Source organism: Calypte anna, chromosome 1 (genome assembly GCF_003957555.1).
Source record: "Calypte anna isolate BGI_N300 chromosome 1, bCalAnn1_v1.p, whole genome shotgun sequence".
NCBI classification, from domain to species: Eukaryota; Metazoa; Chordata; class Aves; order Apodiformes; family Trochilidae; genus Calypte; species Calypte anna.
The window spans coordinates 43,369,375-43,395,550 of NC_044244.1; the positions used below are offsets into that span (position 1 = coordinate 43,369,375).

At 39.5% G+C, this 26,176-nt stretch overlaps 1 protein-coding gene across 1 annotated transcript in view; it reads right to left on the bottom strand.

The window, feature by feature from the left end:
• The window catches only part of ST8SIA1 (ST8 alpha-N-acetyl-neuraminide alpha-2,8-sialyltransferase 1), a 114,403-nt gene that overhangs the window by 40,056 nt on the left and 48,171 nt on the right, over positions 1–26,176 (bottom strand). Inside the window, exons 3-4 of the mRNA XM_030469465.1 lie at positions 13,251–13,360; positions 8,415–8,507 (exon numbers count right to left, since the gene is read on the bottom strand). Coding sequence (XP_030325325.1) covers positions 8,415–8,507; positions 13,251–13,360 — 203 coding nt within the window. The remainder of the gene's footprint in view (positions 1–8,414; positions 8,508–13,250; positions 13,361–26,176) is intronic.

Below are 26,176 nucleotides of genomic sequence, written 5' to 3' on the forward strand. Positions count from 1 at the left end.
AAGGGTGAAAAAAAATCACCATAATTAAAAGTATCATTTGCTTAAGGACACAGATAGCTTTTCCATTTCAAAAATGTAATAATGGAAAATTAGACAGATGGTTGTCTTTCTGCTCTGTACTGCTGTCAGATTCTTCAATTCGGTGGTCTTCAGAAGACATCAGGAGGTGGGAAGGAAACCCCCCACCCAAAAAAAAGAAAGAAACAAACCCAACACAAAAAAAAAAAAAAAAAAAAACCAAAACCCACCCCAAAAAAAAAAAAAAAATCATGCAGTGGCTTGCCAAGAAAATGAAAATGTGAGAGACAAGGTGTTAATGAATATCAGCACATATGGGCAAACACAAGTGATTTTGGTAAGGCAAAAATTTGCAATTAAAATGCCATTCATAATAGAGATAACTGTGATTATAACCAAAATCCCAGTTTAAGTTTAGAGACATACAAATGTGCATGTAAGACAATGCATTCCATTCATCTTCAGTTCTACAATAAACACACATTAGAATTGAAATCTGAGGATATTTCAATCAGAAATCCAAATGGATTATTTTAATCTTGGCATCTTCCACCTCTGCATTATGACAATTACTACTAAAACATTTATTTTTGTTTCAGAGAAAGCATCAAACTGATTTAATGACATTTAATTTGTTATTTCCCATTACATCCCTTTATCCATTAGCCCTTTAAATTACTGTAACATGGAAAACTTAAAGGAGTTCTCTGGGAAGTTCTTCCTAATATCTAGCAATTGCTTTTGCTGCTGAGGTATCATCCTCACCTCCACCACTTTTCATCTCAGTTTTCTAACCCAAAACTTCATCCCATGGTTTCTCATCTCATCAACAGCAGCTGATATTTCTCTCTGAAGCTACTGGCACATTTTGAGACCCCTAGATCCAGCAGTCCTTTCCTTAGGGCTTAGTTTTCATAGAATTCTTTTTTCCTACTCATCACTACATGTTTGGGGTTTGTGACTTTTTTTGAAGCAACTGGTACCAAAACTGAGTTCAGTTCACCAGCTGAGACTGTAGTTGTTTTCAAATATATTTCTTCATTCATTACACTTATTTAGATAAACCAACACAGCATCTGCTGTTACCTAGGACATTGCCTATTCATGCTCAGTCACTGGCCTAACATCCCAAACTTCTTTTTCAGCAGAAATGCCACCTAGCAAACAACTCCCTCATTTTTTCAGATATTCCTACCCACACGGAGGGTTCTACGTTTGCTCTTTCTGGGTAACATTCTGTCAAGTTTAAATTTTTGTCATACCTTTGAATTCCAATACTAATGCTTGCAGTGCTACCTCAGCTGCTACTGGCTTTACATCTGTACTGAGAAGATTGATGCTTTTCAATGGGATTGATCTACTGCTATGATTTCAAAAGCTGACTTTAAGATTGGAGTAGCACATATAAGGTTTAACTCAAATGAATTTGGGGACAGAGTGGCTGGAGAGCAGCCAGGCAGAAAGGGACCTGGGAGTCTGCATTGACAAGAAACTGAACATGAGCCAGCAGTGTGCCCAGGTAGCCAAGAAGGCCAATGGCATCCTGGCCTGTATCAGAAACAGCGTCACCAGCAGGTCCAGGGAGGTGATTCTTCCCCTGAACTCAGCGCTGGTTAGGCCACACCTCGAGTACTGTGTCCAGTTCTGGGCCCCTCAGTTTAAGAAGGATGTAGAGGTCCTGGAACAGGTCCAAAGGAGGGCAACCAGGCTGGTGAAGGGACTTGAGCACAGGCCCTATGAGAGAGCTGGGGCTGTTCAGCCTGAAGAAGAGGAGGCTCAGGGGAGACCTCATTGCTGTCTACAACTACCTGAAAGGAGGCTGTAGCGAGGTGGGAACTGGACTCTTTTCACAGACGACCTTCAACAAGACAAGAGGACACAGTCTTAAGTTGTGCCAGGGGAGGTTTAGGTTAGATATTAGAAAGAATTTCTTCACGGAGAGGGTGATTAGGCTATGGAATGGACTGCCCGGTGAGGTGGTAGATTCTCCGTCCCTGGAGACATTTAAAAAAAGACTGGATGTGGCACTCAGTGCCATGGTCTAGCAACTGCTCCAGTGGGTCAAGGGTTGGACTAGATGATCTCTGAGATCCCTTCCAACCCGGCTAATTCTATGATTCTATGATTCTATGAATTAAATTCATTAAATTCTTGGGGAATGTTTAATTCGACTGCAAAAGGCTTTCACACAAGTCTCCCTATACAGGTTAGGATTTCTAGATCACTGAAAAATGTGACTTTACAGCCATACTGCAATTTCTCAAAGGAAAAAACCAAACATCTAAATCTCACCTGTAAAGAGCAGAGGAAAATATAAAATACATTAGCATTTTTTTAATGTATTCTATATCCTTTTCTTACTTTAATAATATTATTGTACTCCTGTCCACACTGGAAATTCAGGAGAGAGGGAGCATGTGAGAGAGTAAAAGCCATTGATTTAAATGGGATCAAAGCATAGTAGTAATAGCATCAAACTGTCCTTACCACAACATGGCTTTGACATATTTCTGTTCATCAGCTAATAAATCACAAAATCTAATCAAAAATTCTGGAATTATTTTTTTTCTTGGCTCTGCCTTTGGCCTAGTGGTAACACATTGGCAAGCGCTCAGCATCACTACAGTTTCGCTTCCTTTTCTGTTCAAATGAGGACAAAAATAGGTGTTCCTCACAGAGATAAGTATGGCTTCAGTTCTTAATAAATTTAAAGCTTTTAAAGGGACTTTGTATTAGAGAAGAGCAAAGATTGATCACCAACAACTGGAGCTGCAAGCAACCTCCTTATACAGAAGGGGTTGCTATACTTTTGTCTAAAAAAGTGATTCCCAGTTTTATGCCCTCACTGTCAGCATGGAAGCTCACAGACTCTTGTAGAACATAAAAGGGCTGTTTTGCAATGTGAATGAAAACTGTTATTCTTATCTCTTTGCAGTACTTTTCAATAAAATAATCTGAAATATACCAGGAATGAAAGAAGAACCTCTATGGGAAGTATTAAAAATCTGATGATTAAATGACTTTACATGGAAATCATCATCTTACTCCTAATGAAAGAACAAGATGAGCAAGAGGAGTTTTCCTCTAATAACTTATTATATGGGTTTCTTTCTTTCTTTCTTTGATCTTTGCCAAACTAAAAAGTAACTAACTAGGAACAGAATATAGAGTTTTTAAGGAGACATAGTCAAGAGGAATTCTCATGTACCATTTTCATGAGTGTCAATGACAGGCTTAATATTTTACATCTGTTTAATCAAAGGTGAAGGAGCTTTAATCAAATTAAATAATTTCCTCATTTTCAGCTTTTTACTCTTAAAGGCTTAAGTCAATTGGATTCAGGACTGAATCCAGGAAAGATTATTAGTTGGCTCAAAAATGCAGGGAGAACTGGAAAGCAAATTTAATCCCACTCAAATTTTGTGGGAACCTTATAAACAGCAGCGATATTTAACTGACATTTCAAAGCTCAGATACAGAACCATTGCATTTGTTAGCCTTTAGTCTCATTCCTTCATCTCATTTCAGAGGAGGATGCTGGATGAAACAAAAACTTGTCAGACAAGATCAAAGAAGTAAAAAAATAAAAAGTTCACATTCAGTGATGGAAGTTTCTACTGAGCTGCAAAGCGTAAGAGCTGATCCTAAGTCTGCTTGTCCAAGTTCCAGCAACATTATACAACTGTTGTGAGACTCCAATATAAAAACTTAAGCAAAAATATCCACATTTCGAAGAATGAAGATTGACACCACCTCCGTTAACCCTTCACTTATTTCTGTACTCAAAGCAACAAGGGATGCTCTAATAAAAATGCCCTAGCAGCAGAAACATGGATCACCTACATACTGGTCCTGCAGGTCAGGTATTTCACAGAAATTTTCAAAATGAAGCTAATTACGGTAACCTCCAAAGCCCTAAACACATACAGGGATGACCTGGTCCTCATCCAAGTGGATTTACATGATGAGGGGAGAAGACACCAAAAAGGGGCAGTAGTGCTCTGCCTCAGAGCCCAGCTCTGCAGGCTCTGCAGCCATAAAGCAAAAAGCTGCAGAGGAGAGCTGGAGGTGGGGAAAGACTCCTTGGCTGTCCCAACAGCAGTGCTCTCTCCTGCTAGAACAAGCATCAGCCTGTGCTCTGCCTTTCCATGGACTGATGTGCTTTCCAGCATGGAGGAGAGCTCAGGTAGCACAGGAGTCTGAGCTCCCACTTCAAAGGAGATATGGAGGAATAGAGGGCTTTCTCCAGGGAAAGGAGCAAATCTAAATTATTCATCATACATCAAGGCCTGTGAGGGCAGTGACCCTGAGTCCCTCTTCACCATCTGCTCCTCAAGCTGACAGCAGCAGCAGCAACGCCTGGAGCATCTGCTTGTGTCCTCTCTCCTTTCAGAACCATTAGTGCTAAGAAAATACAGTACCCCAAAAGGAGAAGAGGGAAAAGCTTCACCCAATTCAACCAACTGTCAGATCTCAAAGACAGCGTGGAAGGTGTGTCTTACATACCCCAGGGGCTTCTGCCAGTTATACCAATGCTGAATTATAACAAATAGTGATGCTGTAGCCATTGTGCTGGTTTCTAAGGAGATTATTTCCACACAGGACAGAAACACCAACACGGCTCAGGGACAGAACACTCCCCAACAAACATCAGTTGATCTGAAGCCTACTGAATAATGGGAAAACAACTATTTGGACTATGATATCCCCATTAATGATATATATGTGCATGGGTTAGAAAGACTAAACAGACGTGGCGATTCGAAAGGAAGATTGCTGCCCACAGCATTTGTTTGCAGCTTTAATTAAAAGTTGAGACAAAAGGTAGGAGTATTATTATATGTCATATACAAGAGTTGTTGAAGATGGTAAGAAATTGCTAGAATCTGCTTGTCTTGAATATGACAGAGACTTCAGAAACACATAATATCAACATCCCAAATAGTAACTCTCTGTATTTCTTAATCAAAAATTTTACAGCATTAATAAAAAATAAATTATCTATTTAAGCATGTTTACATTCACGTGCAATTCACTGACTACTCCCTCTCCACAGCCATAGACAAGTGTTCAGAATACAGAAACAACCATTGTAAATGACATAACATTGTTGATTCTTCCCAGAGTCTAAGAAGAGCTGCAGGCACACCATAGGTCTTGCCACTGCACTGCCTCTTTTCCTAGCAGGTGTTTATAGCAGCTCCTTATGGAAAGAAAATAAAACCCAGGATAAATATAGAATAATCTTCTGTGTACAGAGGTTCCCTACAGATAAGGCCAAGCTGACTAGGGTGCTAGAGGAATGAACTGGAAACAAAGATACCACAGCCTTTTTCCATTCCCTCAACACTAACAGGGGCAAGGAGGGTGGGAGAGGTCACAGTGGCCCCGTGAGTGGCTTTATGCAACATTTCAATCCCAATTGCAACCTCAGATCAAGGGTTTGACAGAGAAGTAAGTTTTTAATACAACGTGCAAAAAGGGGATTTACACGGGCTCAAGGGACTGTGAGTTCCAGTATTAATTGGAGATGCTTGTGAAGTATTTTAGACAAAATAAGAAACTGGGGCAGTCATCATGTGTCCTCTTAGCCAGCTGAGGAAATTTATATCATGAGACACCTATTGTCAGTACTCCTATATTATATGAAGCAAAACTAGGGTAGAAAATTCCTTATTTTTCAAGCCCAAATGAGACCTGAGCACAGTATTTTACAAGTGAAAACTGTACAACCTGCACAGTCACATTTCCTGCTGAAATGGAATAGGAACTTGATCTCTAAGTTTTGCAAAAGGCAATGTGTAGACAGTATCTCTAAAGCTGGCGTACTTGTAGATTAAAATCTTGACTCTCCCATCCTAAGGCTGTAAATCTGGAGGGATATAATGGCAGCTCAGACATCACTCTGCAATAATTACTGCCAACAATTTAGTTTTCTAAAGGCAATAATTCTTATTTTAGAACAACATGGAAAATTGCTTCCATATCCCTGGTATAAAAACTTTGTCCTATCCTGGATGCCCCGTCATAGATCATCTGGTAAGGATAAATCTTTTAGAAGCCATGAATGGTGTTGCAGGACCAATTCACTAAATCTGCCATAACACACTTCAGAGATAATTGAGATGTCAAGCCTCATCAATTTCAACCTCCTTAGAGTAAGGACAAGAGGACAGGGGTAGAATAATAATGAATAATACCATTATCTGAAGCTACTTAACTTACAGCTTACAAACAGATACATATCAGTCACCAGTCTGAATGTCCTTGACTTTAATGAAAGTCTGGTCTTATAAGCAGTCTTAAATGCTTAAAAAGATTCTTTCATTAGGAATTGATTATTGGCATTCCATAGGAATTGACAGAGAGGTAGCCTTTTTCTCTATTTTGATTTCCATGACTTAAGCTTTTTTTCCAACTCTAACTGAACACATAGGAAGTAACATGATGAGTTTAGACAGCAGGAAGGAAATGATAGCATGATTATTTTATTTTTTTTTTTAAATCTCTTCCTGACCATGCAGAGGAAGTCAAGTGACACATCTCCAAAATTGCTCCTCAGGGGTTTCTGCCAATTTCCAGTGCTATGAGTTTGTCCTTTGTGTCAACTGGTTGTATATCTCCTCCTAATCAATACACATCCCACATTACTGTCATTATTACATTACATTGCATTTATCATCCACTCACTTTGAAAACTGTAATTCAGCACAATCCTGTTTCATCTATTCCTTCCACCTTCTCTCTTTTCTCATTTCCCTCCACTCCTCCAGTCCTTCTTATGATATAGTACTCTCACAAAGTAGAATCTCACCCTCTCCTGCTTCTTCAATCATATGTTCGCTCCTTCCCTTCGTTTTTGCTGGATAACTCCATAGTCTCTCTGTAGCATCACAAAACCTCTATTTTCTCTTCCTCTTCTGTTGAAAAATACTAAGTATAGCAGGCTTTCCACTCTAGGCCTTGATGGAGCCGAGGGTGCAAAATAAATATCCATGAATTTATTAATCCTCTGCCTTGACAACTGCAAAATCCTTCAGAAACTTTGCTTCATACTGCTCATCTTCATTTTATTCAAAATGCCATGGTCTAACTAATCTTTCCTTGATGGGATGCTCTGGACATTTTATCCCACTCAAATGATATTCATTAGCCATCTACATCCCACAGGATTTTCAGTCTTTATCGTCACGTTGACTGCCCTGAGCAGCTCCTCCTTCTTGCCAGGCACCTGGTGCTATCCTCTGCAAATTCTGCTTGGTTTACTTTGATCTCAGCCCACCAGCACTCCTGTGCCTTCTCCTATTCAGACTCTCTGCCTGGAATTAGCTCTCGAAGCTGATTATTACTTCGTTTTCCACTTGTTCACCTTCTCTTTTCTACTCTGTCAAAGACTGTCATCTTTTTCACACACAAAACTAGAAAACCTTCAATTCCTGCTAGAGAGGAAAAATATTACATTTAAATACCATCAAACGCCCATTTCCAAGTCTGTCTGTCTTACTAAAACATCTGGCTTTCTACTATGCATTTTTTTCCCCTGCTTTGCTTCCTGCACCTCCCAGTACCTGCATTATACATTTCTTTATGCCTTATCATTTCCTGCTCATCCCCTTGATTTCTGTCTTTTCTTTGTGTTTTTCAGGAGCACTGCAGGTCACTTCCAGATTTTGTTCTGCCTGAGAACAGCCTACGTCATTGCAGGTGATAAACAAATAACACAGCAATTAAAATTCAGGAAGGCAAAATCAGTGAGATGGTGTTGACTTTTTTTCCCCCTCTCATCAGCTACTGACATTTCAAAAGTTTCAAACAACTCCAATAAAGAACCAAAATTTGTTCCAGTTTCCTATCAAAGCAAGGCTTGTATGATCACAACCTGCCAATCATTTCAATCCCAACCTCATTGGTAACCTTAAGTCAATATAGAACAAATAATACAAAGAGAGTGAAGACACAGAGATTATTGGTGGTGAAACTAAGAGAAACCCAAATTAGCATCTTGAATAGCTGTGGGATGCAGCAGCCAGCTGGCCTGACCAGCAAAATAGTTTGGACCACCCATCAGTAGATGCCTGGCTTGGGAGCAGCCAAAGCACCTCTGGCACACGCCCAGCTTGTGGTAAAGGGATGGAGCTGGAAGAACTATGTGGGCTATGGTAGAATAAATAGTTCTGTGAGAAGCCAGGTTCCCTGGGTTTCCCTGCTTACAGTGAAAGGATCAGAGTCCTGGATTATTTCACCTAACACCAAACCATTGCTCATTTCATCTTTTCCACTTAATTTTCCTGGACCAGATCATGAAGAACGTAACAGATGCACAAATATCTATAACACAGGTGAAGTATTTTTGGTTTTTCTTCCCCCAACCAGAGAAGCAAAAATATGCTCTCTACCTTTTCTGAATTATACTTGGATTTGCAGTCACCAGCTGGGTTTTTGATCCAACATCCTTGCTGTATTCACTGGATAGAGGAGGAAGGTTGCACCTGTAGACAGAAAGACAGTCAAGGATTTAAATGACATTCAGGACTGACAGACTTCAACCTCACTCTTTTGCAGTACTGATGTTTGCAGCTGTCAGTTGGTTTGGGGTTTTTTCTTAGAAAAATAAAAACAAACTATCAGAAAATGCAGAAGGGCTGTATAAATACAAGACCAAGCTACAAATTTCCCCTACAGATTTTACCCAGAAGCAAAATAGAACATCTTTGTACCAGATTGTGGGGAAATGCAGAAACAAAACCTTTTGCAAAGATGATCCTAACTACTAAGCAAAAACAAAGAGACAGACTTGGCATTTCCAGTGGGCTTAAAGACTGAGGAAGAGGCCATTATTATCTATTGCAAATACTTTTTTCATCAAACTCTTTTAATGTTTTTCTCTCTGTCTTGACTACCAGTAGCATGCTCCAGACTGTTCCCACTCTGGGGTATTACAAGCATTACATGACTTGCAAACAAAAAAGAGCTTTTTTAATACTACACTGAGGATATTTTCAGTGTACCAAAATTTACTGGGAAAAAACACAGAGAAAACATTTTAAGAGTTTTATTTAAAAACGTGTATCTCTGTTCCAACCATAGTCAGGTGGCCAGGTTGATAAGGCAACAAAGATAAAATGACTGAGAAAATTTACTTAGGAAAGCAGAGATAAGACTCTGAAAAACAAAAGTAAAGAGAAACTTCCAGACAATAAACAGTCCTAAATGCTCAATAGTGAAGACCTAGGAGAAGAAGGAAGGCACATTAAAGATGAAAATACACTCAAACAGTATCTAAAATTACAATCAGGAGAAATGCACTCCCAAATTACCCCCAATTACCCTGAAATTACCCCAAAAACTGCTGTCAAAACATTTTTAATTTCAACTTTGTCCAGCTTTGTAAATCAAAAATATGAACAATATTTTTGATGCTCAGAAGGCAAAAATGAAAGCAGCACTGTCAGAGGCAAGTACAGTTTTGGTTTGTTTTCATTAAAATGTTTGGGGGGTTTTAGGTTGTTGGGTTTTGTTGTGGGTTTATTTTTTAAAAAAAGCAACTTTAAGGCTCTATCATAACGAAATCTGTACTCCAATTTTTAAGTTCAGTCACCAAACCAGGACATCTCCATTTGCCCACGCTGGTTTCAAACACTGACCCTAAAGAAGAGGGTCAAGCAGCCCCTGGTTGCTTTAAGCTCTACAGACAACCACCTCCTCTGAAAAACATTTTCTTGAATTCATAACATCAGGAAATGCCAAGGAGAAAGAACAGCAAAGTCCCACCTATATGGAACATATATCAATTTCACCAAGAGAAATAAAATTTCCAGGAATATTTTCTCCTTTTCATGACTGCATTGGTTAAGATGTGCATAATGCATTGAGATCTCAGCTTGGAAAGAAGCTTCTAGTTTGGTCTACTGTAATTTAAGAGAAGATAGACAATGTAAAAAGAAGCCAGAAATGAGGAATCAAATGCAGTCATTGAGAAGATAGAGGAAAAAAAAAAAAAAAAAAAAAGAAAGAGGAAAGGCTAGAAGCATAGCCAAATTTTAATTCTCAGACATCAATCAGGTCAAACAAATATTTATGAAGCAAGATACATAGGTGATTTGTCTCAGAGCAGAGAGATGGCATAAAAGACCTCTGACCAATTGCAGTTTCAGGATCTCCAATTTGAATAAACAGAAACTCATAGGGCAAGTTTTAAAAGGCCATTTTTGTTGCAGTTTATTTAAAAGCACTATGAAGGACCAAGATCCTACTTATTAACACCTTAACATGCCAATAATGAAATTTCTTTCATGAGCCAGTCCCAGATGCATTATTTAAACACATCTAATTCCTTTCATCACTAAGACTCATTCCCAGATTGTTCTGCATGAAATATTAAGAAATGGCCTGGGTATACCAAGTAAACTCAGAAAGAAATCAGTTCTTGGCCTTCCTGATTATTCTGTTGACCAGGTAAACAGAGTGCTGAGTGTTGTGCAGGTGAGGAACACACCAAGAAACAAAAGATATATCCTAAGAATCAGCTGCAGGGATTAAAAAAAAAAAAAAAAAAAAAAAAAAAAGGGGATTATTTTACACTCACCAGGCAGAAACTGCTCTTTTGGGTTTGGTAAGACAGTAAACTATGTCCTGCAGGTGCAGAAAACCCAGGCAACTTGGCTGATATTTGTTCATTTGGTAGATGCTGTGAGACTACATAGCTATTTTAGAATGTTATGCGTTCACATATACTAAAAACTGGGGACTAATATGAATTTAATATGTGACTGCAACCATTAATTTTTACTCCTTTGTGGCACCTCAGCTAGCATCAAGGTAATAGGTGCATAAGGCAGCTGAAAGCCATGTTTCTTGTCTACAAAACCTGAAGCACCACCATAAAACCCCTAAATTCCACTGTACTTAACCTCCCCAAACCCACTAGGGCTGGTATGGCAACACAGCATAGCACACCATGGCTGGAAGATAACAGCTTGGTGTCCCCAAACCAGGTCAGCTAGGAGCCAACTTGAAATAATGACAAGTTGCTTCTAGTTTTGGAATAAATTCATCAGCAAACAGCTTGGAGAACTCCCTTCAAACCCCTGCTATTTTACAGAGAGCAACCCTCTGTCTGGGAGATGAACAAACCATAGCAAGGCCATATAAAGTGGTTGGGGGAAAGGGAGAATTGTGAGATGCAGAAATATTTGTTCAAAATCTAATGCCAAGAAAACGTGTCTCTTCTGTCATAATACAGACAAAACCATGGGTTAGAGTTTAGTACCCAACACTTCTCTCTTAAAATAAGCATTAGCAGGGAGGGAGAGGGCAAATATTTTTTTTTTCCTAGAAATAAGGATTCCAGACTTGAAAACCAGCCAGGTATCAGAAGAAGAGCCTATTATAACCACAGTACCTAAACGTGTAGACAATATGCCATGCTCCTCTTTCATATCAGATGCAGTGTGTTGTGCCTTACAGGCTGAAAACTGCTGCTCTTTTAATCTCTGTGTTGGTACAACTGTGTTTGTAGAAGATTCTCAGTGATGAGATGAGTTTCAACTCATTAATTAACCTTAGCAATTATAATATATCAGAGAAGATGGCTGCAGTCATATGACAGAGTTTATGGAAATACACAGGAGTGAAATTTAAAAAATATGTGAATGGAAAAAAAGAACAAGGACAAAACCTGGCATGATATTTCACACTGCAGAAATAGTGTTTCAAAATTACCCAAATTTCTTTTTTAAAAACTAAAACGTGTTATGCAAGTCACTATTGTGCTTTTTCTCTCTCAGCTCTGACATTATAGAAATCAGATTTAGAAAAGATCAGCTAAATCCTATAAAAATACTTTCTCCCAGTGGTATGCTAGCTTCTAACCTGAAAGAACTGAAACATTTTCCATAAATACGGCAGCACAGCACTAATATGATACAGCCTGCAGGCAGCTACTGGGATTTTTGCAGGATTTTCCCTATCACTTATTTCCAATTCAAAATAAGTTCTATACAGATAATGGCTGCTTTACCCTTCCTGGAGAGAAAAAGATTTTTATGATCAAGCTACAGCTGCTGTTTTTTATAAAATAAAAAAAAAAAAAAAAAAGTTTCTGTTGTTTTTGTGACTGATTGCTCCTACAGCATTTCAATTTCCCATTTCATCCAGATAATATTACTACAGTAATAACATATCCTGCAGCTTCTTATATTTAGTCTGTGGAACACCTAAGGAGTTTGGCAGTAATGGCAATCAGCACACAGCCTCTCTCCTCCTGTGCCTTCCATCTTCTCTTCTGTGAATGCTGTAAGTATACATTCCCTTTCTGTTTGTTGCATTTCTTTGCTTTAACATTGAAGGCATTTTTGTTCTTTGAGATGCAAATCAGAAATTACAGTCGTATAGTTTGATTTGCAGCAAATCTATGTGGCTATCCTAAGCTATCAGGATCTAATAAAAGTTCCTGAAGTGGGTGTTCATTATGGGTCCATCTCAAAATGCAAAGAAACTCCATCTCACATCTCTTCGGGAGTATTTCTCCAGTTTCTCCCTCACAATGTTTTTCTTGTTCATGTTTAACAGAGAGGAACTAATTTCTGACTTTGTTCCTCTAAGAATGCAGACCTAGAAAGTGCCAAATTCAATCATGAAAGCAGTAGCTGGTTCAACATCCCTCCTGACAGGTTCCAATGACTTCAGGAAGGCTGGAGGGAAAGGAAATGAGAGGAATCCCAGAAACTCTGTATTAAGGAAGGAGGTTCAGCCTTCCCTCACACATGTCAGCCAGAAATCACTGTTGAGGGATAAAAACACAGATATAAACATGTTCCATCTTCCAGTTTCTTAGACCCCACGACCTACTCATCTTGAGTTGCATATGATGGCATTCAGAGCTGCAGAGGACAGAGCACATTGCAGGATAAGATCCTGCCTAACACTGCATAATTAAAGAGTAAAGCAGCTCTTCTGTACCTCTGTGAGGCTGCACAATCTGCCACAGCCACAACCAATCCATCTGCAGATTGCTCCTCCACGACATCCTCAGAACCCAGTCACAACTCTTCTTCACCCCTCCTTGCACTGTTACTCAAATCACTCGTGTAAAGCATCTTGCAGAGGAGTTGGGGGTGGGAGGAAACAAGGCAAATTATGATTGATTAATCACAATTGAATAGCTTGGAAAAGACCAAGGCTTAGCAGAGGTACGGGGAGACAAAACGTGGCGTTGAAGTTTTCTGCCTTACCGCATGACAAAATCTGCTCCATCTATTTGTTTGCCGCAGCCGCTCTTTTTCAGGATCCCACCGTTTCCCACCACGGAGCATTTCTTCAGTGGCAGCTGGAAGGGAGTAGCCTAGCAACACAAAACAAGGACTGGTTTTACAGAGGAGAACACACACATCTTTGTAGCAGCCGCTTCTGGAGAAACCCAGGGAGCTGGCAAGGCTCGAAGTGAGGAAAGAAAAGGGAGAATTAGGGGCTAAGGGAAAAAAAAATGAGAAGTAGAGAAATTAGCTGGTAAGTAGACAGAGGATAGGTCTAACCCCCACTCCTCAAACCAGGATGCAACAAACATGATATGGAAGATAACAAACTTTCTGCAAAACAAGAACTGCCTGAAGTCCTGATGCAGGTACTGACCAAGCCAGGCAGTCAGAGTAAACCTTCAAGCCAAGCTGCAAGGACACGGGGGAAAAAAAGACAACCACAGTAAAAAGGGAAATAAAATAATCCATGGAAGTGGCCTTCCTGAGCTGATATACAAAAGGCAGCTCCAGGGAAGACAGGAAGGAAGAAATAGGGAACGAGGTGATGACAGAAAATCCTGGGAATCAGAAGTCACCCTGGCTTCCTCCATGGTTGCATTGCTGGGACAGGTTACTCTCAAGCCTTAGGCAAAGATATTTAGAGCTTGACTGCAGCTCTTTAAATACTCAGCTGCCCAGACACAGCATAAATTAAAATTAGAAAGGGACCATTTTAACTAAGCAGCTCTTGTAGCAGCTTAGCAGGGCATTAAAGTGCAAGGTCAAATTGTCATGCTATCTTATGCATCAAACCCAGTCATAAACTGTCTCTGTCCAGTCTTCTGCATTCCAGAGGACATCAAAACTATGGGTGAAACACATTCCTGTCAGCCCCAAGTCATTCACCTTTAGTGAGGTCAGGACAGTCCTTTAAACAGCAAACAGTGCATCAGAGCAGCATTAAAGTGGTGTCAAGATATGAAGGTAAGGCTGTGTGATTCAGTTAAAGAATAGATAAGAGTTATTATTCTCTGCATGACAAAAATACTGTGCAGGGACTTTCTGTTTCTCAGGTCTGTCAAAACCTGACTGGGCAGCAGAGACAGAAGTTACTGCACAGACCTAGGAGAATGCACATGCCACAGTGACAGGATGCAGCAGCATCACAGAGCAATTCTCCTCTCCAGAAGGACAAGGTAGAATGGTGGCAGCACTTGTCCTGGCTTTCATGTACAGAGCAACATCTAACAATGCATCAGGTATTCACCAGGCATTCACTGTTTGTGGCACAGAAAACAGATCCAGTGTTACAGTAAGTACTCTATTTATTGCACTTATTTCTAAAGTCTTAATTCTTTTCTTCCTCAGATTTATTTGCTTTATCTTCTTTCCTCACAAAATTAGATTTCATTCAGCTAGTATAAAGGCACAACATGAGGCTTTTTTAATGGAAACCATTAAGACATTTAGCTTACTCTAATTCTGGCTTAAAATATTCTAAAGCAGAAAAATAAACTTTAGTTTCCTGAAGCCTGGCAAACACTAGGAAACCAGTGATAGCCCAGCAGAGCAGTACTGGGTATGCAGCTACATTCTTGTCCTGCATCTGCCTTCTCAAGAACATTTTGTTAATTTACACAGTTACTGAGCTAGCAGCATATCTTGAAATTCAAAGGACATCTTATCTTTGAGGTGTCTCTGACCAAATGAGAGCTCACATGCTCTGTTAGGGGGGGTGAAGGGGTGAGAGAAATCAAAAGAAGAGCAGAAGAGAGAGAGATTATAAATAGCAGCATCTTTCACATTCAAGATATATCAAAACTCCTTCCAAGAAATCTAGTTTACAAAGGCAAGGCTGTGACAAACCACAGACAAAGGCAGCAGCCATTAACTCTTGCTTTTAGGAGTTGTGGACACACTGCCACATAAATGACATGGCATTAGTACATGTTGAGTGACTTTAGACCCCCAAGGAGTTACTAAATGCTTAGAAATTCTGAGTTCTGAACATCATACGAGATTGTTTGAGATTACTTGCCATCCTTCAAGGGAGTCTTATATCCTGTAATTCTCAAAGATGATAATATTATTGTCATATATGCATGCAGACTTTTGTTTCTAAAAGCATGTGAAGCTTTGAAACTCTTGTCCTTCTCAGAGTCCAAAAAAGCAACAGAACAAGCTCAGGGCTGCTAGGCTGATTTGAGGGAGCCAAAGGAAAACAGAAGGGGCAGATAAAATCACCATGGTGGTTGTCCTATTGCCCAACCTGCAAAGAAATCCACTCCCTCTATGGACCTGGGAAGAATTAAGTTTTCCTGGTTTTGTAAAATAAGACTTGGGCATTACTTGTCATTTCAGTACGAGGCAATTTTCAATCAAGATGGTTATATTTTTAAGACGATGGTGCTATTTGGAGACAATATTATATAGTAAACCCAAATTTGCTTCTAGGTTTCTATTACCAGCAAAATCTGTTTCAGAGGAGTTAGAAAAACCTTCTCATGCTTTCTTTCTTCACCTCCCACAGCTTAATTCTTTGCTAGGCAAATTGTCATCTCATAGCTAACAGCACATAAGTTGCCACAGTATGGGGACAGCTGTCATTTATGCTAAATGCTCACAAAAAGCTTAGTTGTTTTTCTCCTTAGAATTGTAAGCTGGCCTACCAAATGCTGGTTTGGGACTGTGAAGTTGTAACAAAGGCATTTCCACCAATAGTGGCTTCCTGAAACTGTTATTTTCATTGTCAACACATTTGTTATTTTCTTCATTCATAAAATTTTAATGAACAGCTGGAGTCTTGTGGGTGGACTAGAAAAAATAGTGCACCATCCGTTCATCTAGTGTAATTGAGAAAATGTTAAAATAAGGGACCAGCTCATCCCCATTTTTAAGCAATCATTACTATAGAATCTACAAATGCTGTTAACTAAAAGCACCTTGCACACTGGAAATAAGCTGAATTAATTCCCTTTAAAAATAAGTTTTAAATAATTTTTAAAAGGATTTGATGAGGTGGTTTGTAAAAGGCACCTCCAAACAAAACTCAAGATGGAAAGGCACCATTGTCTCATTTTTCCTGGTTTAAAACAATGAAGCTACATTGATAATCAATGAAGATGTTCTAGTTTATACTAATGGAAATTAAAGAAGAACCTGCACACAGGACATCCTCCCACCCCACCCCACCCCAGTGAATTCAATGATAAATAATCACACAAAGTTACAGATTAAAAACTCACAATTGAATATGGTACTAATTTAACAAAGCATCTATCCAGTAATTCACTGATTGGTTTCATCATTTATCTAAGTAGAAATAAATCATTCTCATCAGCTAAAAAGAACATTGCACAGTACTAACAAAATACAATTTATTTTACATAATGCTACTCTAAATCACTTTGATTTCACCGTTAGGTTGTTAATGTACTAATTTTTGCCCACTGTCTGCCAAAGACTTTAATCAGACACCCAGTTCTTACTGAGAAACTGGGAAAAATTACAGTATTCAGCCCCTGATTTAATGCTGAAGATGTCAGAAACACTGAATACATTGAGAAAGTGTATTAGTTTTTTTTTTTTTTTTAAATAAGCTTTTTTTTATGTTGCCAGAGATGCTGTGATTTTATCATCCCTTTTGGGAAGGCAGCATCTTGATGCAAAGGGCGTTGTTCTACTGATTTTCCTGAGGAGCCAGCATAACCCCACGAGCTAACACAAACCCAAATTCAGATATTAATAAAACATTTTGTTGCACCTCTGCATAAGGAAGGAACTGACATTTTAAAGGACAGCCTCTTCATGTCAGCCACAGGTAACACAGCGTTGGTGTTTGAAGCTGTCAGCCATGGCAGGGTGGCAAATGCTCCTTCTTCATTGTTTACAAATCAACTTCGGTCTGATGGGCTTTTTGTTCCTCCTACAGAGCTGTCAAGACATGACAGCCTGATGGCAACCAGTTCCAAAAGACATCAGTGTCAGGGATGGCATATTTTCTGTAGGGACAAGTGGAGGGTAGCTGTAGTTCTCCAATTTTCACTGACTCCTCCCCACCAAACAGCTCCAATCCTGCACTGACCTGGGTACAGGAGCTCAGAGCAAGAGGTAACCACTGATGGCAAAGAGGTGACCATCACCATGGTCAGGATGACAGCTGCTCCTCCAAAAAGAGAGAGGAGTTTTCAGCTCACCTCCCACACTATGCCACTACAGGGAGATAAATAACTTTCTTCTTTCCACCCTTTAGAATTGTTATTTTCTCAGGAAAAAAAACCCAAAACAAAACAGTTTTCACCAAGAAATCCTCAGGGATAGGTTTGGGGTTTTTAGTGAAAATTTTGAAAAACAAAGATTGACTTTTGTTTTACCTTTAGAACTGGGTGCATTGTTATGGAAAAGGTCTTGAATGTACTAATTGATAAATTCAGGCATTTTCTATCATCTACCTGTTCTCAGCCTGGTGTTCCTGTTTGTAGTCAATGATTGAAATAATTGCACAAAATTTGAAATGCATTTAAAATGTTAACAATAGTTTTTGTTTGAAGAGACAGAAGAGACACGCATTAGAAATAAAATGCCTTTGTGTGCATAGTGGAAAAGGAGAAATTTTTTTCCACGTGATAAATCTTGAGCAAATGTTGTGGGCTAGAAGACGAGTGCATTTTAACCTATTAAGAAACCACACTGATACTTTACGGGTAGATTTACTGAATGCAATATAATTCCTAAATAGTTTTGTGTTCACACAAAGCTGTATTAGAAAAGCACATTAGTGAAACTGTTGAAAGCTGAATTTCACATGTGCAAAATCTGTCAGGATCACAGTCTACGTTCCACTGAGACTTGCTAAATGTGTGTGCTAACTACAACTTGTACAAAATTCTCTATATTCCACTAACGTGAAATAATATGTGAAATGCTAAGCAAGAAGCAAGCCAAAAACCTTGCCTCTTTGGTAGTGCTATCACAAAGCAGAGTATTATAAGGATACTTGCAGACATTTTGTGTGAGATCAGAATGGAGCCTCTGCCAGACTGATCCCAGGTATGCAGCCCTTTTTGTGTATGCTAATGTAGTGGAACAAAGCAATCAGACACCTCTGATTACTGAGAAGTGGGTGTGAGCCGGTATCAAATCCACCTGTGCCCAATTAGGGCAGGCCCCCTATTGAGCATGTGCAAGACCAGGGGGCCAATAAAAGGTGAAACTCACAGCCACAGACTAGCGCTAGTGGCGCAATAAAGGTAATACAGTGCTCGGGAGTGAGCTAGTCTGTGGCTGTGAGTTTCACCTTTTATTGGCCCCCTGGTCTTGCACATGCTCAATAGGGGGCCTGCCCTAATTGGGCACAGGTGGATTTGATACCGGCTCACACCCACTTCTCAGTAATCAGAGGTGTCTGATTGCTTTGTTCCACTACATGGTAATTATGAATATAAATAAATAAGCTGAGTGTGGATTTCCAAATTCTGGGTACTGCCAACCCCCCCATACATGACTGCAAAGCAATTATTACAGGAAGAAATGGTGGGAGTGCCTGACTGTCAAATCCCTGTAGGAGGTAAGAAAATCTTAAAATGACCCTCCAGTTGTGTTTTGTTTCTTTTTTTTTTTATAATTCACTTGCTCAACAAGACACAGCCAGATAAATTTTGAAACCTAAAGCTCATTGTTTATAAAAAAAGAAAAGTGGTCCAGGTGGGGTGAGCTTCTTTGTAGTACCATGCATGCATGCCTCGGTCATGCCAGCAGTGTCTATCATGAACTGAAGTGGAATTAAACATTCAACCCTATGCAAACTTTGTGCTCTTCACAGATGCGTACTTCAGGCTGTATTCTTTTTCATGATATTAAGATCTAATGAAATATTTATACGGGGACATAGTTCTGCAAAAGACCACTAAGAAGACTGAATGCATCACTCTGCAGCTGCAGGAAACCCTCTTCTATTCCAAAAGGCCACATGGGCTACTAACAGCAGAGCAACCACACACAAAAGAGAGAACACTTTGCAGCATACCTGCATATTCACAAAAAACATGGAGTGCCAGTAACTGGCTAGCACTCACTTTCAGTTCAAGGTCTTCTTTAAATGGGAACTTCAAGACTGTGTGCTCTCTAATAGCTTTCCACCCAGCATGAAGTCACTGCAACTGAGTACTTGCCGTGAATTCAAAAGAACATTTCAGATTGCTGCTGCACCATTTAGCTCAATGGAAGCAGCCTTCATACAGCCAGGATAGCCAGTGCAGCAGCTGTGGAAAACCACATTACATTTGGAGAGTGTCACAGTTATTTTAGAAAACAGAGTCTTGGTGGTATATCATAAACAGTGTTTTAAATGATGAATGTGCTGGAAATGCTTCCATTTTATGTGACTTTCTAGACAAGGACAAAATAATGGGTGGTAATTCTAAAGTTCTGGAAGATTCCTGGATCCATGTTCTATGGACTGAGGTGTACTAGAACCACAAACTTAAACTTAAAATTTCTTAACTGAATTAATTCAACTGGATTAAAAATGAGAAAAAGGGAATGCTTTTTCATGAGTAATTAGAAAAAGGAACTCAACCTACTAGGGGTGAGGATGGTGTACCTAGCTCTGAAAGATGTTAGAGCTTTTAACATTTCCTGAACTGGGATGCCTCAAGGAGGACTTGGGTTTCCTTCCAAATAGCTGCATTTATATGTTCCATGGAGGAACTCAGTCCCATGTAAAATGTACAGTGGAAAATCATGTACAAATTCCTTAATAAAAAAGCTTGACCAGAATCTGTAAATAATTGTCTGTGTTGGCTTCTCTAAACACCTTCTCATACATTTGATCTTTTTTAATTATTTTTTTTTTTTATACTGTGTAGCAAAAAGAGTAAACTTTGATTCATAAGTCAAATCATCAAACTCTACCCACAGCCACAGAAATTCTCAGCAAATCCTTCCTTGGACTTGATCACCTCACATTCCCAGAAACAACGATGAGCTTCAAGGAAAACCCCATCCCTTGTGTGGGACTCTCCACCTTGCTCTGCTTTGCCAGCACCTCCAGAGTCAGGTACATAACACCCTGACACTTAGGTGATAACTGACTCACACTGTACAGCATTTACACACCTGGAACCAATTCACCTCCTGTTTCACTGTCAAAGACAGTCAGAAACAACAGGTACTCCATTGGCTATTTAACACTGCACTACAACGAGTGCTTGGCAGAAGCCTTATATCTTTTGGGCTTAGAAACATAATTTTCAGGTGCTGCTTCTGAACGCTTTGCCCATCTTCCATGTTTTCCCTGTCCCTTTCTTACCCTGCTCCAAGTCTGAGCAGAAGAGAAAAAGTTAAGTATATTAAGGTATATAAGCCAGGGTTGCATTGATAAAATGCTCTAAGCTAAAGTCAGTTAAGTGCATCAAAACATTTTTGAGTTTTGACTACATGTTTCATGGAAACAAGGGGAAAAACAAGGGGGAAACACTACTTTTTTAATGCCATACATGTCTACTAAACAGAGCAACTACTAAGAGTATTTACTATTGATGAGTTATTCTTCACGCCTGGAAAAAACCATTACTGACTTTTAATTTAATCTCCTGCATTGCAGTGCAGTTTTCTAGCTGAGGAAATTACTGTATATAGGTGCACACTTAAACATCTATGCACAAAAGTTTCTGTTAAGGAAAATAGCTATTATATTCCAGTTGGAGAAATGTAGACAGAAAGAAAATGAAATGGTTGCCCAGTGACAAGGTCCTCCAACTCTGTACTTTCTCCCTTGGTGATTTCGGGATGGAATAGTAGCAAGAAGCTGCAACCAAAACAACAGAGAAAATTGCAGGGTATCTGCTTACATATGGCTGGTGTAAGAATACATAGAAAATGAACTTTTATGTTGAACTAGTCTGTTGTTATAGTATGGAAGAATACACAGTCAGGAAAGCCAGGAAAATATTCAGAAATTTTGCAAGACCAACTATTGCTGAGTAAGGGGAACTACTCACTCATTTTTCCAGCTTTACAAAGGATTTCTCAATACAGTTTCCTATCTGTGAAAGGCTATTGCCAGGACCAATCCACAATCAAACACACAGTTCTTAAGCATTTTTAAAGCCAATACTAACCCTGCAGAACTGATGCAGGATGAATGTTGCTACAGTGGCATGAGCAGAATACAAATAATGGTGAAACACAACAATAGCCTGCACTGAACAGGGGTGGGGGTAGGAAAGAGCAAGCAGGAGGAGGATTCTGGAAAAGGTGTCAGAAGACCCATCTACATCTATGTGATTGATTTACTAAAAAGCTCATTCAGCTACACAAATACAGTTTTCTAAAGCCTTATTAGTAGTACACAGTACATGCCATAAATAAGGTTAGTTTCAGCTCAAAAAGAATATAAAGGGCTTCCAATTCTACTTGTATAACAGATAATAACATTTAAACAAAGGAATGGCTCTCTGAATTGCTATGGGCTGATCCCACTGATATGAATAAGTAGCTGCAGCAAAGGAAATCAATCAGCTCATACAGGCACCAAAATACAGATTTAGTTATCATGTGACAGATACTGAAGTTTAAAGCTTTGGCTTTTGTTTTTTAGGCTCTCTTAAAAGCAATACACTTCCATTTAGACACTTCCATTTAGCTAGTATTTTAACTAATGAGCTTCTACAAGGAAAAAAACCCCTAAACAAAAAACATTTCCTACCTTTAGTTCATATAGATAAATGACATCTATTGAGAATCACTAGTTAAAAAGACAAAGACAAGTAGCAAGAACTGATGTCTAGAAAATTTGTAATTAGAGTCTGAGTGGAGTTGTGGGAGCATGGAAGCACTGTTGACTTTCTTCAGTAGTAGGAGATCTATTTTTTTTCTTCTCCCTTACTGTCAAAAATTAAGACTCTTAAGAAAGTTTCACCTATGAGGACAGAGTCTCTTACCTATTTTAAGACAAATTTTAGACCTTGAGAATTCCAAATTTTACAGAATAGATTCAGATTTATTTACTGATCTTTCTTTTTGGTAAAAAACTAAATCATTCCCTCTCATTCCAAGTGGATGGAAAAGCCTTGTGATATTGGGCTGCTCAGAAAAAAAATCTATCATGTAATATCATCTTACAGATACAGTGGTTACACTTTAATGCACTGCTGAAGTGAATGAAACAACAGCATGAATCCAGAGAAGCGAGCAATCGCTTTTTTCCCCTCCCATACCACACAGTCAAAACAAATACATAAAATACACTAAGAAATAAGAAACAATTTTCAGAATCAGTAAGTGTACCTAGCTCCAAAGAGCTATATCTGGGCCAGGTCAGTAGTCTGCATCAATTTTTATCATCTTATATATTTTTAGTCTGTCTGTCATTCACAAACCTAGGTGGCATGTGAACTTACTCGTATAACTAACAATAAAAGAAAACCTGACAAACAAGAGTTGAAAAGCAAAGCAAATAATAGTATGCAAAGAAAGCAGCACAAAGTATTTTAAGGACTGCATTTAAAGCAAGGATATAGGTCTGCATTTAGAGTATTATCATTCTCTATGGCAGTCTTTCTGCAGAAAAGTATAGAAAAGATGTTGCACAAAGAAAGGCAACTAGCAGCACAATAGGATTTACATATAATGGTGACTACCAAATTGTCACCAAACAAGGAAATAAATAGAGGTTTCTGTTCTGAAAACAGAAGTTTAGAAGACCAGGGAGGCAGAAGGGAAAAGCTGCTACAACTACAGAATTAATGAAGTTTCCATAAGCTTCTTATTTTTTTCCAGTAATAAAAAAATATAAAAAAGAAAAAAACCAAAAAAAAAAAACCCCAAAACCCAAAACCACCAAACAAAACAACCTCTTTAAAATGTATTTTCACATAGATGCATGAAAGTAAGTAATGAACTTGTTTGAATAACTTAACATGCCATAAACTGATTTGAATAAACTCAGTCGTTTTTATACCAGTAATAAAACACTTCATAATGCAAGTGTAGAATGGGGAAAAGTGTAATTTTATTATACGACAGTGAAGGTCCCCCCAGAAAAGCAAACAGAAAGGGTGATTTATTGCAAGCCAACACAGAAGTTCGTTTGGGACTCACTCCTCTAATCAGTGCACAATAAAACAGGAAGCTATATTACAGGACGAAACCCAGCCATAAACTGGAGTCTTAGTAGTGCAATGTACACATCAGAATCAGAAGTTCAATAAACTGTGCAGACTGAGGCAGCTGTAAGGTGATTTCACTTACAAAGCCTTATCTTTTGCGACTCACTGTCTTGGTGCATCCCTTGGCTTTAGCATCATATGATTCAGGTAATCTAGTCCAACTTCCTGCTCCAGGCAGGGTCAACCCCATAAAATTAGGCAGCCTTGGGATTTTTTACCTGCTTCAGTGCCCCTGAATCAGTCCAGTAGTTCCTACCTGCACCTTGCTCTATCCTTCCCACCACGGGCCCCGGCCAGACCCAGCTCCTGCCGGGGCTCAGCACCCTGGACAGCACCGCGACGCCGCTGCCGCTCCCCCGGACACCGACCCCGCCCCGGCTCCCGGCGCTGACCCGCACCCCTCCGCAACCTGTCCCGCACCCCCCTCCCCTCTCCCGCACCCCACCTTTCCCTTTCAAACGCTACAAAAGTTTCCTAACAGGGAACATTTGCTGCTTGGATGAAGGCAGGGGTAAAAGAACGAAGGTCTTGAAGGTCCTGCATCTGGGTTGCACCAACCCCAGGCACAATTAGAAGATGGGTACAGAGTAGGCTGAGAGTAGCCCTGAAAAGAAGGACTTGGGGGTGTTGATTGATGAGAAGCTCAACATGAGCCAGCAGTGTGCTCATGCAGCTCAGAAGGCCAACTGTACCCTAGGATGCATCAAGAGGAGGGTGGCCAGCAGATCAAGAGATGATTCTCCCCTCTGCTCTGCATTTGTGAGATCTCACCTCAAATACTGCATCCAGTTCTGGTGTTCCCATTATAAGAAGGACAGAGATCTGTTGGAACAAGCCCGGAGGAAGGCCATAAAGATGATACAGGGGCTGGAGCACCTCTGCTACGTGGAGAGGCTAAAGGAGCTGGGATTGTTCAGCCTGAAGAAAAGACTCCAGGGGGACCTTACAGCTGCCTTCTAATACCTGAAGGGAACCTATAGGAAGGCTGGAGGGAGACTTTTAATAAGAGTGTCCAGTGACAGGACAAGGGGAAATGGTTTTAAACTGAAAAATAGGTGTATTCATCATTCTATGATTCTATGAGTGGATAACATCTGTGTCCCCAGTGTGCATGACAGTTTATTAATTAGCCTCATTTTATGAAAAAAGACAGCACGGACTGGTTGTTGGCTTTTGGTAAGACATGTAACTGTGTCCTCCAGTTTTATCTTGTCACTCTCTAGCTTTATTTTTAGAGCTTTCTCAGTCAATTAAAGAGAAATATTCAAGAGGTGCTGCACTCCACTCATGTCTGGATAGCCTTTAAAGGGCTTAGAAAAAAAAATTATGGTAAAATGACATGGTGAATGTCATGTTATACTCCTTCTCAACTGTATCCAGCTAGAAAGTGTCACACTGAAAATAAAAATTATGGGTTTTCCCCCTAGTGACCTAATCTCAAAATATTACCTGTGTTTAAAAGTCAAATCAGATTCTTTTCTTTTGTATTTTACCATCATTGGTAAACATTCTGCACAGAGTAAGAACACAAGTCGATCGCTTAGATCTTTCATATTTGTGCCACATCCTAACAATGCCACTCACGATACCTGGAAACAAAGACCTTCCCACTGTAAAAATTAAGGTAACAACAACACTGTGCTTTTTTTCTACTTAATGAGGGTGTAATGACTTCAGAATATGCAGATAGCAAATAGATTAAATAGATTCTTTTTAACAGCATCCCTCTTCTACTCCTAGTTACATTTCCATGTTGTTCAACATAAATCTGCACTCTTCTTGCTGAGAACAAATAGAACAAATGTGGCTCTGTCTTGGATGGTCATACACTACACTATTTTTTGGGTTTTTTTAATTCAACCTCTCCTTTGCTTTAGCAATGCATGGCATATTTTGCTTATTTATCTTCATTGTTTCTACCAACAACACAGCCAAATAGGATATGTAAAACATCCATAATAAAGCTTATCAGACTGGTACATCTCCAAGGTATTTAGTCAAAAGCTATGATCAGTTTAACTGCACAAGGACTCCTTTGCATGGCCACCTGCAGAAGGCAGCTGTTTGCCAAAAAAACAACATGACAGTGCAGAAGAACCTCTGGGCATAGAGGCTGTGGCAGAGGTGGTGGCACCAGCATCCTGTGACCACATCTGTAGTGACAGCTGTAACAGTCACAATGCAGCCCATAGACCAGAGCTGGAAGCCCATGTTTCTGACCCACCTCATGCTGTCACACTGAGAAGAGTAGTTCCTGGAAACGACTTTACCAAGGATGAACTGGACTTGTTTTGAAGACAAGAAGCAAAGAGCAAGCCAAAGAGGTGGTGAAAAAATGAGCTCCTGTGCTACCTCTTGTCAAAAACACTGCTGACCTCACCATTATCACGAACAAAGTTGATAGCTGTTATCAACTATTCTTGCCCCCAGATCACCAACACTTGTTTGGTATGAAATAATATCAGTTGGGTTGTCATCTTTTTTAAGACTAGAGTAGAGATAACCTGGATGCCCATAAATTCAAAACCTTCAAATTTTACTAACACCTTCTTGTCTTTCAAAATTAATTCATTTCAGAGTTAAATCTCAAAGTGAAACCTTAAAAGAACTACTGAGCTTCATTGAGATTGTGCATGCAAATCTTGGAAGCCCATGAAATTCACAGTCATTCACAACTTTAAATAAGATTCAGCTGAAATGTTTATGGATACCAAGGAATTACTGGCCTGCATTTTTTGTTCACAACAAAGTCTA